Source organism: Mesoplodon bidens, assembly GCF_964165515.1.
Source record: "Mesoplodon bidens genome assembly, chromosome: 1".
Taxonomy (NCBI): Eukaryota; Metazoa; Chordata; class Mammalia; order Artiodactyla; family Ziphiidae; genus Mesoplodon; species Mesoplodon bidens.
The window spans coordinates 220407697-220421758 of record NC_138176.1 but is presented as its reverse complement, the minus strand read 5'-3'; the positions used below and the strand labels follow the sequence as shown (position 1 = coordinate 220421758).

General features: G+C 42.4%; 1 protein-coding gene across 2 annotated transcripts in view; it reads left to right on the top strand.

Annotated features, from left to right (window-relative positions):
* The first annotated feature begins 957 nt into the window (after positions 1-957).
* Positions 958-14062, top strand: part of OTUD4 (OTU deubiquitinase 4) — a 41447-nt gene continuing 28342 nt past the window's right edge. For both annotated transcript variants that reach the window (XM_081224718.1, XM_081224717.1), the window contains exons 1-4: positions 958-1181; positions 5333-5416; positions 8277-8327; positions 13723-13769. In XM_081224718.1, the coding sequence (XP_081080844.1) occupies positions 1023-1181; positions 5333-5416; positions 8277-8327; positions 13723-13769 (341 nt within the window). In that variant the 5' untranslated portion in view covers positions 958-1022. The remainder of the gene's footprint in view (positions 1182-5332; positions 5417-8276; positions 8328-13722; positions 13770-14062) is intronic.

Here is a 14062-nt window from a genome sequence, read left to right as displayed (position 1 = left end):
TATTTTCTGTTTAAGCCGTTAAAGCCACCTCCATGGAAACGCCAGGAGAAGAGGCCGGGGAGGGGAGCAGACAGGTGCGCCCTCTGTTTGGAAATACACAAAAGGCCCGACCCAGCAGCCTCAGTGTCCCGGGCGACTCCACGCATGCAGCGCGCGCGCACTTCCCGCGGCCCCGCGGCGCAGTGGGCGGCCGGCCGGGCGGGGCGGCGCGCGCAGGTTGCTGCGCGTCGGCTGGCTGAGACCCTCGGCCTGCTCGCGAACACTGTGCCCGGGAAGCGCGAAGCCGGCTCCGGGTGGCTGCGGCGGCGACGGCGCCCGCGCTGTAGGGACTTGTAGTCCCCGTGCCTCCCGAGCGCCTCCCCCGGGTAGGCCGGCCGCGCGTCCCCGCCCGCCGCAGGCTGACTTCCTGCCGCTGGCCAAACTACACTTCCCGCCGTCCTCTCCGCTGTCTGGCTGAAAGCGAAAACAAAATCTGGGCTGCGAGCGTGCTGCCCTCCGCTGGGCGCCCCCGCCCGCTCCCCGCCCCTCCGGCGCCCTCCTGCGAGGTGGGGAGACGAAAGGCCGCGTCTTTCTCTTTCGGCTTCCTCGGCTCCCGGTGTTTGGGCCGCAGGCCTCGCTTTACCTGAGCCGGCTCTGCGCGCGCTCAGGTGCGGGGCTTTCATCGCCTCCGCCGGGTCGGGACAAGGAAACTTGTGGGGGCGGCGACCCCCGGGCGCAGTTTCTGAGCCGGGCGGCGAGGCCGCCGGGAAGTGACTCCTCGCTCTCGGGTTTTCGTGAATTTCCCCCCCGGTGCCCCTGGGCGCGTGGGCCCTCGGGAGGTGGCCGCGTGCGCCCGGCCATGCATTAGGCAGGGCTCCTCTATGCGCGCGGACTGCTGCCTCGGGCCGCCGCCTGCAGCCGCCGTCGCGTGCCCAGCCCGAGCCCGAGCCGCCGCCCGCCCCAGGCCGGGGCGTCGAGGAGCCGGCGGCGCGGCCATGTGGGGCTAGCCCGCGCCGCGCCGGGCCTGCAGCGCGACCGGCAACATGGAGGCGGCCGTCGGCGCCCCAGACGGCGGCGACCAGGGCGGTGCGGCGCCCCGGGAGGACGCGACGCCCATGGACGCCTATCTGCGGAAACTGGGCTTGTATCGGAAACTGGTCGCCAAGGACGGGTCGTGCCTGTTCCGGGCCGTGGCGGAGCAGGTAATGGGGCGGGGGCCGGGCGGGGGAAAGCGGCGGGGCCGGGTGGGAAGCGGCGGGCGGGCCGGGCCGCCTACTTCCCGGGCTGCGCGTGGCCCCGGCGTCGCCACAGCGGCCCATTGTCGCGCCGGAACCGGACGCTGCTCCGGGTCTGGAAGCTCTAAATCGAAACTTAAAAACCTGTAAATTATCTGGATGTCGTCCCTCCTGGCGAAGAGGTAATGAGTTGAGGCCAACCCGTGAGGCCTGCGGAGAGCCTTGTACCCTTGCTTGATGGCTGGCGACAGGGAGAAATGTTCTTTTCCCCTCCTCTTGGTTTTATAAGCACAGAGTTCCCACCAGTAAACCGAATGTTTCCTAGAGGAGGTGGTGCACCAGACTTGACTCGCGGAACATGATTTTTTTTTCCTGTTGCTGGACTTTGGAACGCGGGATAGCCAAGCCCGCCGATGTCCGCCTGAATCAGAAGGGGGAAAATGAACAGTTTGGGAAAGCCAGACTTTGGAAAAGGTAGAATGTTTGCAAAGAATTGTCTTTGAGCAGATTCCACTCTTTTTTTTTAATGCTCTGCAAGGCAGTGTAGGTGTACTAAAAATAATTGACTTTAAAAAAAGTCTGTTTTGGAGTTGGTAGTAGGAAGGCAGGGTATATCTGGAGTTCTTCAGGCCCTTGGCCGAATTTTTCCCCCTTAATGGTCAAAATCACTTCCTAACACAGTTCTTGGGAGGATGTTTCTGATTTTTTTTCTTTTTTTTTGTAAGAGAGCTTATTCCCTGTTATATAATACTGTAGTTGGTAGGTATGCAGTCAGCAAAACCCATCCTGTATTGAAAAATAGCTGTTGAAATAGTTGGACAAAAGTTTCACATTACTGCCCTGGTGTGTATTTCCTACCGTTCACAGTTTGCTTTCCTTTGGCCTAAGGTCCACCCCTCCCGTCTCCTCCCCGCCTTTGGAGTTTTTCTGTTTCTCTTTCTCTCACCTTTTTTGAATGCTAAGTAGCTTTCACAATTTCTATTTGTGAGTAAATGCTTTACTTAACATCTATAGACCAGTCTATTCGTATTTTTTTCAATATCCAAAGGCCAGCCATTTATTTTCCAAAGGCCCTCGTTTTCACAACAGTAGCATAACATCATTTTTTTTTAAACAAGAAATGGATTTAGCAAAGGTCCAAACCTTTGCAGTTTGTCGCAGGCATTGTCATTCAAACATTCTTCTCAAAGCTTCCCAAATCGAGCTCTTTTTTAGTTCAATAGATGTCTCTTATTTTTAGATTTTTAGGATGTTCTAATGTTGCTTTGGGATATGTTCACACAAACACATCCCAGGCTTTACTATCAGTAGGTGAACAGTCTGTCCCATTCGTGAGTTTCCTGGATCTCCACTCAGCCTGCCTGGACTCCTTAGCACCTCCAGAAGCAGAAGGAAGAGGTGGAAGTGAATTCAGTCCCTATTGATGCATATTGTTAGCTCTAGCAAGAATTTGGTAAGGAAGGAGGTGGAAACAAATAGCAATAAGGGAAGTACGGTGCTTGTTTGGAGTTGGATTATCTACATCCTAGTTTATGTTGAAGCAGAAAGGTGTGTCTGGTTTCAGTACTACATGCTGTAGATAACTGGCAAACTTGATTATACAGAATCTCTATTTTTAAGTAGAAAGGAGCAAGAGCTAGCTGGTTACACTAAGAACTCATTGCTAACATCAGCTAACACATTTTTATTGTATCTTATTGTGATGGGATTTAAGTTAGGCATAAGAGACTATCCCTTCCAATTAGATGATTCTGACTTTTAGTATACTGAGCTTTTAGAAAGCTTAATACTGTGACTCTTGGGGGCAGCTCAGTTCTTCAGTAGACAAGGACCAAAGGTAATAGCCTTCATGGCCAAAGGCAGTGTGTGCGTTGCAGGGGGAGGCGGAGGACAGCAACAGCAGCCTCAGGCTGCCCTTTAAAAATGTGTACAGAGGATTTACTTTTTTGCCAACGATTTCTCCAATAATATCAAAATAATTATAATTTCTAACAAGGAGTCACAGTAAGTAATCTAAATGGCGGCCTTTGGTGGGGGGAATGGAGAGGGAGAGACTTGAATTAGCAGGAGTCTTTCCCTCCAAATTACCTGATTTAGATAGGCCCTTCCCTTTTTACAGTTCTGGACGTGGGCCTACAGGAGGCCTGACCTGAATCAGCTCTGTGGCCCTAGAGCTAAAAATAGGGCGCTCTTAGAGGACTTGGAGAAGCAGTGTGTCTCGGCCTTTCTCAGTGTTTATCACCGTCTGCCCTAAGTAAAGATTGGAAAGCCTCCTATTTCTAGCTTATTTTCATGTATATAATGATTTGCAGAGATATTTGTCATACCATTTGAATTCTTCCTGAGTGTCCTTGAACTGGCACAATATTATGCTTTTTAAACAGTTGTCATTTAACCTTGCTTCTCTTAACAGTGCTTGGCTTTGTAAAGCCCCGACACCCCCTGCACTTGATCAGAAGTTGCTGAGAGTTTTGCTTCTGAGTAACAGGTTCAGATTTCATGTGCTAATAAAATCTTTGTTAAAAGAGGGGAAAAAACAAGAGATATGCCTGTCATTGTTTTTGGTGGAAAATAAGCTTTATTCACTTATGTCTGCCACCTGTTGCTAGGTAAATGGCTTTAAGACTAGCTCCACTTTACTGATGGCAGGAAAGCCTTATCGGATGACACTGTGGTTTACTCAGACTAATACGTTGATTCATAATAGTGTCTAGCATAGCTTCTGTGAAGGAAGTGTTGCTAAATGTCATTTGTTGAGTTGGCAAAAAAATTGTGTGGTGGTTATTTTTTCTGCTACTCAAATCTACTACTATTTGGGTAGTCCTTCCAGTGCTGGAAGCTTAGAATACGTAAGGATGCTTTTTTGTAGTACCCAAGACAACAATGTCGGCATACTCTGTTAAGCTGAAAACCAGCTAGTATGCTGAAGACAAATTCATTGCTCACCTCAGCTAGTGCATCTTCAGTGTGTCTTAGTGTGCAGGGACCTGCTAACTGTCTAAACAGTTGTGCCTTTGGTTCTGTGGGTATAAGTGAGCCCTGGCTGTTGCCCACAGTGACCTGTAGAATGTGCAGCTGGAGCTTCCCTTTTCCTGAATTCTCTGCTCACCCTGAACATAAGGGAGAATCACTTAGTTGGAACTATAACTCTTAAAGTTACTTTATAATAATAGAAATTCTCAAGAGGCCTTGACAGTAGTTGGAGATGTCATTATTTTATATGTCAGCTTTTTTTCTCCTACCTTGACCTTGTAGAGTACCAGGAACACCTTCGTTTGAGACACCTAGTTATAGAAAAAAAAATAATCTACTCTTTTTAGCATGGTAGTAAGTTATTCTTCTGTTGAACTAGTTGTTTAACAGAAGAAAACAGAAGCTACAAAGTGGGAGGATTTGGATCATCTTTGTAGTATGACTTATTTCAGGTGGTGCTTTAAGATTCTGGGCAAAAGAGCAAGTTTCAAGGCTGTTGGGATGGCAGCACACAGGGGCACGTTTGCATCCTGTGTGTTGCTCCCTGGATGTTCTTTCAAGAATCATGTAAGCCTGACAGCTAAAGGATTTAAGAATGAGTGCCTTAATTTTTCTGAAACCACGGTGGACTTAAATTTATACATAAGGCAAATAGTTCAAAATTACCGGGAAAAAGAAATTTATCTCTTATGGGCATAAAGCCTCAAAGACGATTTTTGTTGAAGTTTCCTGTTTGTTCTCTTTTGCAGCAAGCATAGGATGAGGCTAAGCACTGCATTGCAGGAATTCTGTTAGCCTTGCTTTGTGAAGAGCAAAGTTACAGTAGAGGGCTGGCCAGGAGAGGAAAGTGTCTTAAGTTTGCAAAGATTTCCCCAAAGGAGTAATTTCAGTGACTTAAAGGAGAAATGGTAATAAGCTCTTTATAGAGTGACATCTGGCTTAAGTACTGCAGTTTGTATGTGTCGTGTCATCTCTCTGGTTAGTGGAAGAGGTGGGAATGAATAAAGAGCTAGAAATGATAGAAAGGGAAAGGGAGACTGATGTCTGCTGGCTGTGAGGTTACGCTGGGTGTGAAAGAAGGCACTAGGTCGTAGCTTGAATCTTCTAACACAGCGCTTGATAGTGTGCTGCTCTTTCCTTTGCAGGTGCTGCACTCTCAGTCTCGCCATGTTGAAGTCAGAATGGCCTGTATTCATTATCTTCGAGAGAACCGAGAGAAATTTGAAGCGGTAATTTGTAATTTTAAACATGTAATGGTGTGTTGACTTACATTTACATTTTAGCCTTTAGAATGGTCTAATGGGAATTTCAAGGGTTGGATCTTAATGCAGGTTTTGAAAATAACCCTTATAAAAAACAACGGCTGGGCTTCCCTGGTGACATAGTAGTTAAGAATCCGCCTGCCAGGGCAGGGGACACGGGTTCGAGCCCTGGTCCGGGAAGATCCCACATGCCGCGGAGCAACTAAGCCCGTGCACCACAACTACTGAGCCCTCGTGCCACAACTACTGAAGCCCGCGTGCCTAGAGCCCGTGCTCCACAACAAGAAAAGCCACCGCAATGAGAAGCCCGCAAACCGCAACGAAGAGTAGTCCCCACTCGCCGCAACTAGAGAAAGCCCGTGCACAGCAACAAAGACCCAATGCAGCCCAAAATAAATAAAAACTAAAAAAAACCCTGCTTTTTTGAATCCAAATCCAGTTACAGCTGTGATTTTTTTTTTTTTTTAAAGGCCATTTTGTGGTATTCATTTATTCAGACTTTTAGAAAGCTTCTGTGACGGATGGGTCACTGAGCTGTGGAGGCTGGAAGGCTGACCTAGGCAGGACCCTTGCGTATTAGGAGCGAGCTTTGTCTGATGTGATCAGGGAGTGAGGTGTTGTGGTTAACGGTTTTCCGTGATCGGTGACCCCATGTGAGTTGTAAAAATTGCACACTTAGGGTATAAGAAATATGCTGAGCATAGCTAGAGTTGAGCCTTTGATTTTATCAGGAGGCATTTATAAATTTTTAATTTTCAGGGTTCATCATTGTGAACTACCTATCAGAACATTGTAACTATGTAAATAATGATTAGTAGTTAATAGAATGTAGTATAGTTAATTAGTAGTTAACAGAATATCAACTTACTGTAATTTTCTCAGTAGTGTGTAGTAGGCTGTGAAATAATGCCACAGTGACCTATTTTCATTTTACATTGAAAGCCTTATAGGATTTACTAGTTATTGGTTTTATGACTAGAATTATCATCTGACAACTTTCAATGGTATTTCCCGCCCCCCCCCGTTGACTGCCAGAACATTGACACTTTGCATATAACTCAGTTCCAAGACTTAATAGGTAAATAGTGTTTAGATGTGTTCTTGGGTTGGAGTTCCTATTTTCAAGCAAAATTTTATTACTGGTGACATTTTTCTGGGTGCCATGTTATAAGATGGACAGTAATATATTCCAGGAAGGAGAGATACCTGCTTGATCAGGAGATTTGAAAACTTGTTTTATTAATAAAAAGCTGGTAGTGTGGAGGCTAGATAAGACAGTATTATAGCAGAGAAGAGGGCAGGGGAGTGGAGTGGTCCTGGACTATTTGAAGAAATTACAGGTGAATTAGTTATTACTGTTACTGGCTACTGTTGACAACAGTGGAAATTGCTAACATTGGTTGAGCATTTACTCTCTGCCAGCAGGCATTGTTTTAAGTGCTTTGCATATATTTATTTAGCTGTACGGTCTCAGGAGGTGTGATCCGAGGTTGAAAGTTCCAAGGGGGGAAGTTTTGCTTTCCTTATAATGAATACCTCTAACAGCTTCTATTGGCCTGAATTGGAAAAGGCTCTCATGGGAAGAAGGGTGTGCCTTTTTACTGACCATGGTTAGTTGGGGCCTAGATGAATACTTTCTGATTAGAAAGTAGAATCTCAGATTGGATGCAGGCTTGTGTCAGAACACGGCTTAGGTCTTTTGCAACTTTAAATGGTTCTGTGGGGTGGTTTTATTTTTTTTAAGTCTATAGATAATCAACTAATACAGAACAGTAGCCTCTGATTGGTGGGATATTTGAAATATGTGGCTATTTTATTACGAGTCTGTGTTGAAACTTAGCATACTTTTGGAAATCTGACAGTATACAATCTATAAAGGAATTAATCTCCGTCTTAAAAAAATCCATGGGCTTTTAAAAGATTTTTATAGACCGGGGAGTGTATTTTAATGGTTTTAAGTGTATCACTTTGTTACATTAACTGAGAGTAATTTAAATAAAATTGAATTTGGTGTTTCAGACAAATGTCTTTTTAGATCTTTCAGTTACATTAGTGGAATTGCTATGAGAAAAGCAAAAAACATTATTATATAGCTTGAATAAACTCAATTTTTTTAATATGTTAAAGTAGCAATGAAGCAGGCCATATTAGAAAAATCTTGTTGATTCTTCAAAAGATCTTTAGCATTATTAGTTCTCGTCCTTGTTTTTAGTATAACTGACCTAAGAGAGAATGAATATTCATATCTATTAGTAAACTAATATTTCTTAGCTAGCGCATCTATGTTTAATTATCTTCTAAGCATTGGCCATTACCAGGTTAGTCTTTAAGTGCTGCTTTTATCATGTAATTTCTCTGTTCACAGTGTCACCTGCTGGGACCTTGAACTGTCTTCTCCCTAAGTCTGATAGTCCTGCCTGGGCCCCAGGCCCTCTGTGAATAGGTGTGCAGTTGAGTTCCTCTCTCACTGCACTCACCCCACCGAGTGGCCCTGCTCCTGCTGGCCAGGTGGCTCCTGTCTTCCCAACACGGTGCTTGCTGTCCACCGCTTCCTTATGATGCTGTCCCTGTGCCCATCCAGATCCTGTCCAGGAAATGTTTCCGGACAGTGTTTCCTTCTTTAAATTCTTTTGTGTGTTTATGATGTTTTCTTGATGATGTATGTATTTTCATAATTAGATTTTATCTGTGCGTGTGTGTATATATAATATATATATTTTAGTATTACTGATGTATCCAAGGTTTGTGTAAAAATTCAGTAATTCACAGTGAAGAGATTAACTTTTGCTTCGATGTATTTGTAATAGACTTTTTTCTCTTTTTGCAGTTTATAGAAGGGTCATTTGAAGAATATTTAAAACGTTTGGAAAATCCACAGGTATGCAGTAATCTTCTGACGTATTTCTGTTTTTTATATGTTAAATAATCTATTCAAAATTCATTACGAGAGATTAATATTACAGTGTATGGAGGGGTTTCCTTATAAACATTTACTATCTTAGGTGCACGTTTTATGCAGCATTTAAGTGGAAGACAGTTGGAGCTGTGTACTGTGCACTCTTGCCTCACGAAAGACAGTCGTGCTCTCTTTATCTGTCATAATGGCATAAAAGACCTAAAATAACAGTGCTGATGATTTCCAGGGTGCTGTGTTGGTATGTGTATGGGGCTTGGTGGATCGGGCAAGGGCAATATTTGATTGCTTCCTTAGGCAACTGAGAAGACAGTTTCTTTTATGGAGGTTCCATTCCCCATAAAATGGTCAGTGTGAGAAGTAGGACGAGACCGTTGGGAGTAAAAGGACAGCACTTCCCCACCGGGTCCCATTGCCAGCACTTCCTCAGTCATTTTGAAGTTAAAAGAATTTTTCTTTTTTTTTTTTTTTTCTGCTGTCAAAACTAATGTTCTTTGTGTAAAAATCCAAATGTTAATGGCACGCCATGTAGAATGTTCCCTCATCCCCAGGGGTAATCACTGTTAAGTTTAAAATGACATTAGCAAAGGAAAAAGGTACGAGAAGGAGTCAGATAGGGAGGAAAGGGAATAATAACATAGGAATAAGGTGTTTGATCAATGTTTGGTGTCTCCCTTCAATTCCCTAACTCTAATTTGAGTGCTTGTTGTGGGCCAAGAATGGCCAGGCACCCGGGAGGCAGAGGTAACTGGGATTTGGATGCTGTTCTCAGGAGTTTCCCTACAGTAGGGAAGAACATCTAATACCAGTGAGAAGGTACATGTGTCGAAAGAAGTATAGGTATGATGCTATAGGCATTCCGTTTTATTCCTGGCTGGGTAGGCAAAGCAGGAGTTTGAGAGTAAGAGGGCATTTGAACTCTGAAGAGCTTCTGGATAAGAAATGCCTAGGGTGCAGGGCATTTCCAAGTAGTGAAAATTGTGCACAAGACAGATAAAGAAAGCAGTTGCGTTTGTGTGGAGCACGGAGCACACGAAGGTGGGAGGTGGTGAGAAATGTCCGAGGGCAGGCTGTGGTGTGCTCACGGGAGAGCATCACTGCCAGCCTCATTAGCTTGGAGCTGATACCTGAGGCCAGCATTTCTCAAAGCATTGCCTACAGGCCATTGCATCAGGAAAAATGCAGATCCCTGGCCTCTATTCCAGACCCAAATCAAAGTCTCTGCGCCTGGGGCCTGGGAATCTGGCATTGGGAAGTTTTTCAAGTTTTTTGAGGCAGGAAGTGAGCTATGTTTTGTTCACTGCTTTGAAGTGAGAATAGTGCCTGGTGTTTTTGTTAACTGGATGGATGGATGGATGGATGGATGAAAGAATCTCGTGTAAAGGTCGTTCGGAGGTGGATTAGACCAGAGGCAGGAAGACTAGTTCCAGTGGTTTTGAAAAAATTGTTTAATACACGGAGAAGTGGGCACACTATAGTAAGTGTAAAAAAAGGAAAGTAAGTATGGTATTACTCCAGTTTTGGTGACAAATACCCTCTGAAGATCTTTTCTCTAAATCTGCTCAAGACTACATTTTTATTTCCGTGATTTTGAAACTGAGTTTTGCCCACAAAAAATGGGCACAAATTCATTTTCCTGAAGTTTGTAGTTTTTTTCCTCTTAGTTTATAAGCTTCTTTGAAGGCAAGAATTACATATTTTGTTGCTTTTGGACTTCACCGTGGTTACCTGTCAGTTTGGGGTGCCTAATTGATCAGTTTGTGTGTGTTGAGTGCATGTTAAAGCCGTATCGCATTATATGTAACAGGTAGGAAAGATTAAACACCAGAATGTTAACCGTTCTCTCTAGGTAGTAGTACTACTGGTGAGTTTTGTTTCCTTTGTAGAATATGAAGGAAACAACAAAGACCGTTTATTAATTTTTCATGAGAAAAAACCCACAGTGTCATTTTATAGTAATCTTTGTACAGCAGTTCAGGCTCTTGGGCTATGAGGGTCCGAGAAAGGATAGCAGAGACATAGTGGGAGTGGAGAGAAGGGGACAAAGGGAGGAAATGAGGCGGTGTGAACCGAATTGAGACTGATGGGGGGGTCTGCAGGAGGGGGGAGGGCAGGTTGCTGCGGTTTTGAGCACTTGGGACAGGTGTCTCCTTGCCAGGGTGCTGGCCAGCCAGATTTGTTACCCTTAGGGCACCCCTCCCCAATCCGGTCAAACCTCCTCCAGGTGTTTCGGGTACCTGCCAAACAGGACAGTCGTTTGTTCTTCATTATTAGCAATAAATATTTATGTCTTCCTTTGTTTCTCTTTCTCCCTGATCTATGGAATGTATGAAATGAAAAGAGAAATATAGTTGATGGATAAACTCCATTGCTTCATCCAATTCTCAGAGAAAGCATCTTTCTCCTTTTACTTAAAAGTACCGGTGGAACTTTTTGAAAAATGCCTCAAACTTTTTGCAAGAATATATTTTTGTCAGCTTTACGTAGGTGAAATTGACATACGATACATTTTTAAGCTTATAATTTGATGAAATTTGACAGATGTATACAGTTGTGTGACCGCCCACAGACATCGTATAGGACGTTTGCATCACTCCACAAAGTTTCTCAGGCCCTCTGCACTTAATCCCCCCTCCCCCATATCCACTGATGTATTAAGTTTTGCCTTTTCTAGACGAAAAAAATGGAATGATATACTTTATAGTCTTATATGGCTGGCTTCTTTCACTTAGCATAATGGAAACATTTTGAGATTCATCCGTGTCGTGTGTATCGGTAGTTCCTTTTTATTGCTGAGTGGTCATTCTCTGTATGGATGTACTGCAGTTTGTTTAGCAGTTTACCAGTTGATGGATATTTGAGTTCTTTCCAGTTTGCGGCTGTTATGATTAAAGCTGCTAAGAATATTTGCTTGCAAGTCTTTCTGTGGGCATATGTTTTCTTTTCTCTTGGATTAATACTACTGGGAGTGGAATTGCTGGATCATATGGTAAATTTATGTTTAGCTTAATGAGAAATTGCCAATCTGTTTTCCAAAGTGGCTATGCCATTTTGCTTTCTCATTAGCAATATATGAGAATTCTAATTGCTCTGCATCTCCCTCAATACTCAGTATGCTCGGCCTTTTAAATTGTAGCTGTGTTGGTGGTTGTATAGTGGTGTCTCATTGTGATCTTAACTTGCATTTCTCTAGTAATGTTGAGAATCTTTTCATGTGTTTATTTGCCATCCATATATCTTTGTTGGTGAAATGTCTATTCATAGGTTTTGTCTTTTTTTTTATTACGTTGGTTTTATTGAATTATAAGAGTACTTTATATTGAGTGTAAATTCTGTACTGGATATATACTCTTCAGTATTTTCTTCCAGTTTGTATCTTGTCTTTTAGTGTTCTTAATAGTGTCTTTTGAGGAACAAAAGTTTGCTTTGATGACTATTTAAGAACATTTAGATTCGTTTTTTTGATATAGTATAGTTCTTTAGTTAAAGTAGATTTTGTAGACACACTGTGCTCTTTACCCACAGTGAGGAAGTAGATTAAACATCATACAGAGTGCTGAGTAAATAAAATTATGGCCTTAAGGTAGAAGATACTGATAGAACATAGATTTTTTTTTAATAATTAAAAATTGACCCTGGTTAGAGAAGAAGATACGATAGACAAGAAGATACATCATATATCGCATATGATAGGTATGTGTACTTAACCAGACTACAACAGAATTTATTCTGAAGATTAAATATTTATAAAATGATACATTATTTGAGAGGTGGTATTTTGTTGACACTAGTAGAATAATTTTCCATTTTCTAAAGTGGATCTATGGATTCTGCATAAAGTGGATATAGCCTGTGTTTATGATCTAAGCAGACTGGTTTCAGGGAAGGATTTCCTCTATACCAGAGGGTGTCTTTTGTAGCAGTTTATGAGAAGCTGGGATTGTTAGGCAGAGGCCTATTTTAAGAAGTCTATTATAATATATGGCACCCATTTCATTTTGAAAAACAGAGCCAACTTTTGAGAACTATTGAAGTGCAGAGTCTTTGGGGGAAAGATGATTCTTTTCTGAGAGATCAAACCATCCTCTTAAAATCTTTCCGTATCTCAAATTTGTTTTCTTTGAAGGAGAAAGTAGCAGCATTCATTTACCATAGCTCATTATTTTTAGTAACTCTTGGTATTAAGTCTTTACTAATTTCACAAGTAGTTTAGGAATACATTCTCATGGTGAAAGATTTAATACAGAATGAAGAGTGAAAATCTTTACATTTCCCTCATCTTGAATTTCCTGTCTCCACTGTCAACTTAGGTATATCCTTCCAGACCTCTTTCTATGAATATATGTATTTCTTGTTTTGCACAATAGGATTATTTCACCAACTTACTTTTTACACATGATAGTCTGAGTGATCTTTCCAAGTCAGTTCATCATTCTTTTGATGATTGCATGATGTTTCCATACATAGTTTGGATGAACCACAAAATTATTTAATTATTCCTTATCTATTAGTGGAATCTTGGGGCTATCTTTAAAATTTTTTTAAACTATTACAAATAGCTATAGTGGACATCTTTGTTTATATACACTTTTGTGGACATATGAAATATTTCTTTAGGATAGATTTTTTTTTTTTTTTTTCTTTTTGGCTGCACCGTACAGCATGCAGGATCTTAGTTCCTTGGCCAGGGATCGAACCTGTGGCCCCCTGCAGTGGAAGCGCGGAGTCTTAACCACTGGACCGCCAGGGAACTCCCTAGGATAGATTTATACAAGTTGAATTGCTGGGTCAAAGAGTAAATGGATATTTAAATTTTTGATATATACTGGCCCTTTCCTTCTGAAAAGCTTAAGGACTTAAAAGCGACTCCTTTAGTACTAGAACTTCTACCACATGTTAAAGTGATGGCTGGGACACTGCTTTCTTGGTACCTTCCATCCTCCTGAAGGGAAGGGACCTGCCCTTTTTCATCCTTCCTGATTCTTGAGTTCTGCTTCGGGTCCACATCCCGTTTTCTGGGCACGTATCCTGTGCTAGGCTCTGTTCTGGGTGCTAGGTTGGAGGGCAGAGTCTTTGCCTTAACAAGGTCTCAACTTAGAGATACTACTCCGTCATCTTGCCGCATCAATAGGAACTCTTATTCTAGCTCTGTTACTAAGGATTTTTGCGACAGAAACTTGGGCTGCTTTTTAGTATATGTTATTATAGCCTGTTTTATAGAAATGTTTTTATAGTATTCACAATACCAACAATATTAATGAGCTTTTCTAGCTAATTAGGTATATCATATAAAGATATGTATTAAGGTATTGTAAAAAGTAGGAGACATTTATGTGCCAACTTTTTTTGTTCAATACAGGAATGGGTTGGACAAGTGGAAATAAGTGCCCTTTCTCTTATGTACAGGTGAGCACTGTAATAATGTAGGTAAACAAAAATAAAGTCAGTGGGAAATTAACGTTCCATTGTAGTCAAGTTGTTAAAATAGCAAAGCAGTTTTATGCCTTGGTTGTAAAAGCATCTTTTCTAATGTTTTGCTTTTTTAATTGCATCAGTTAGATTTTGACATTTAGGTATCAATGTATAGAGATTTTAATTTTCCAGATATTTTTGGAATGGAATATAAAAATTTTTCCAGGCCTATAAACTATATCACTTATCATCATCAGCCTTCTAGAGAAATGATTTCCTACTCTGAA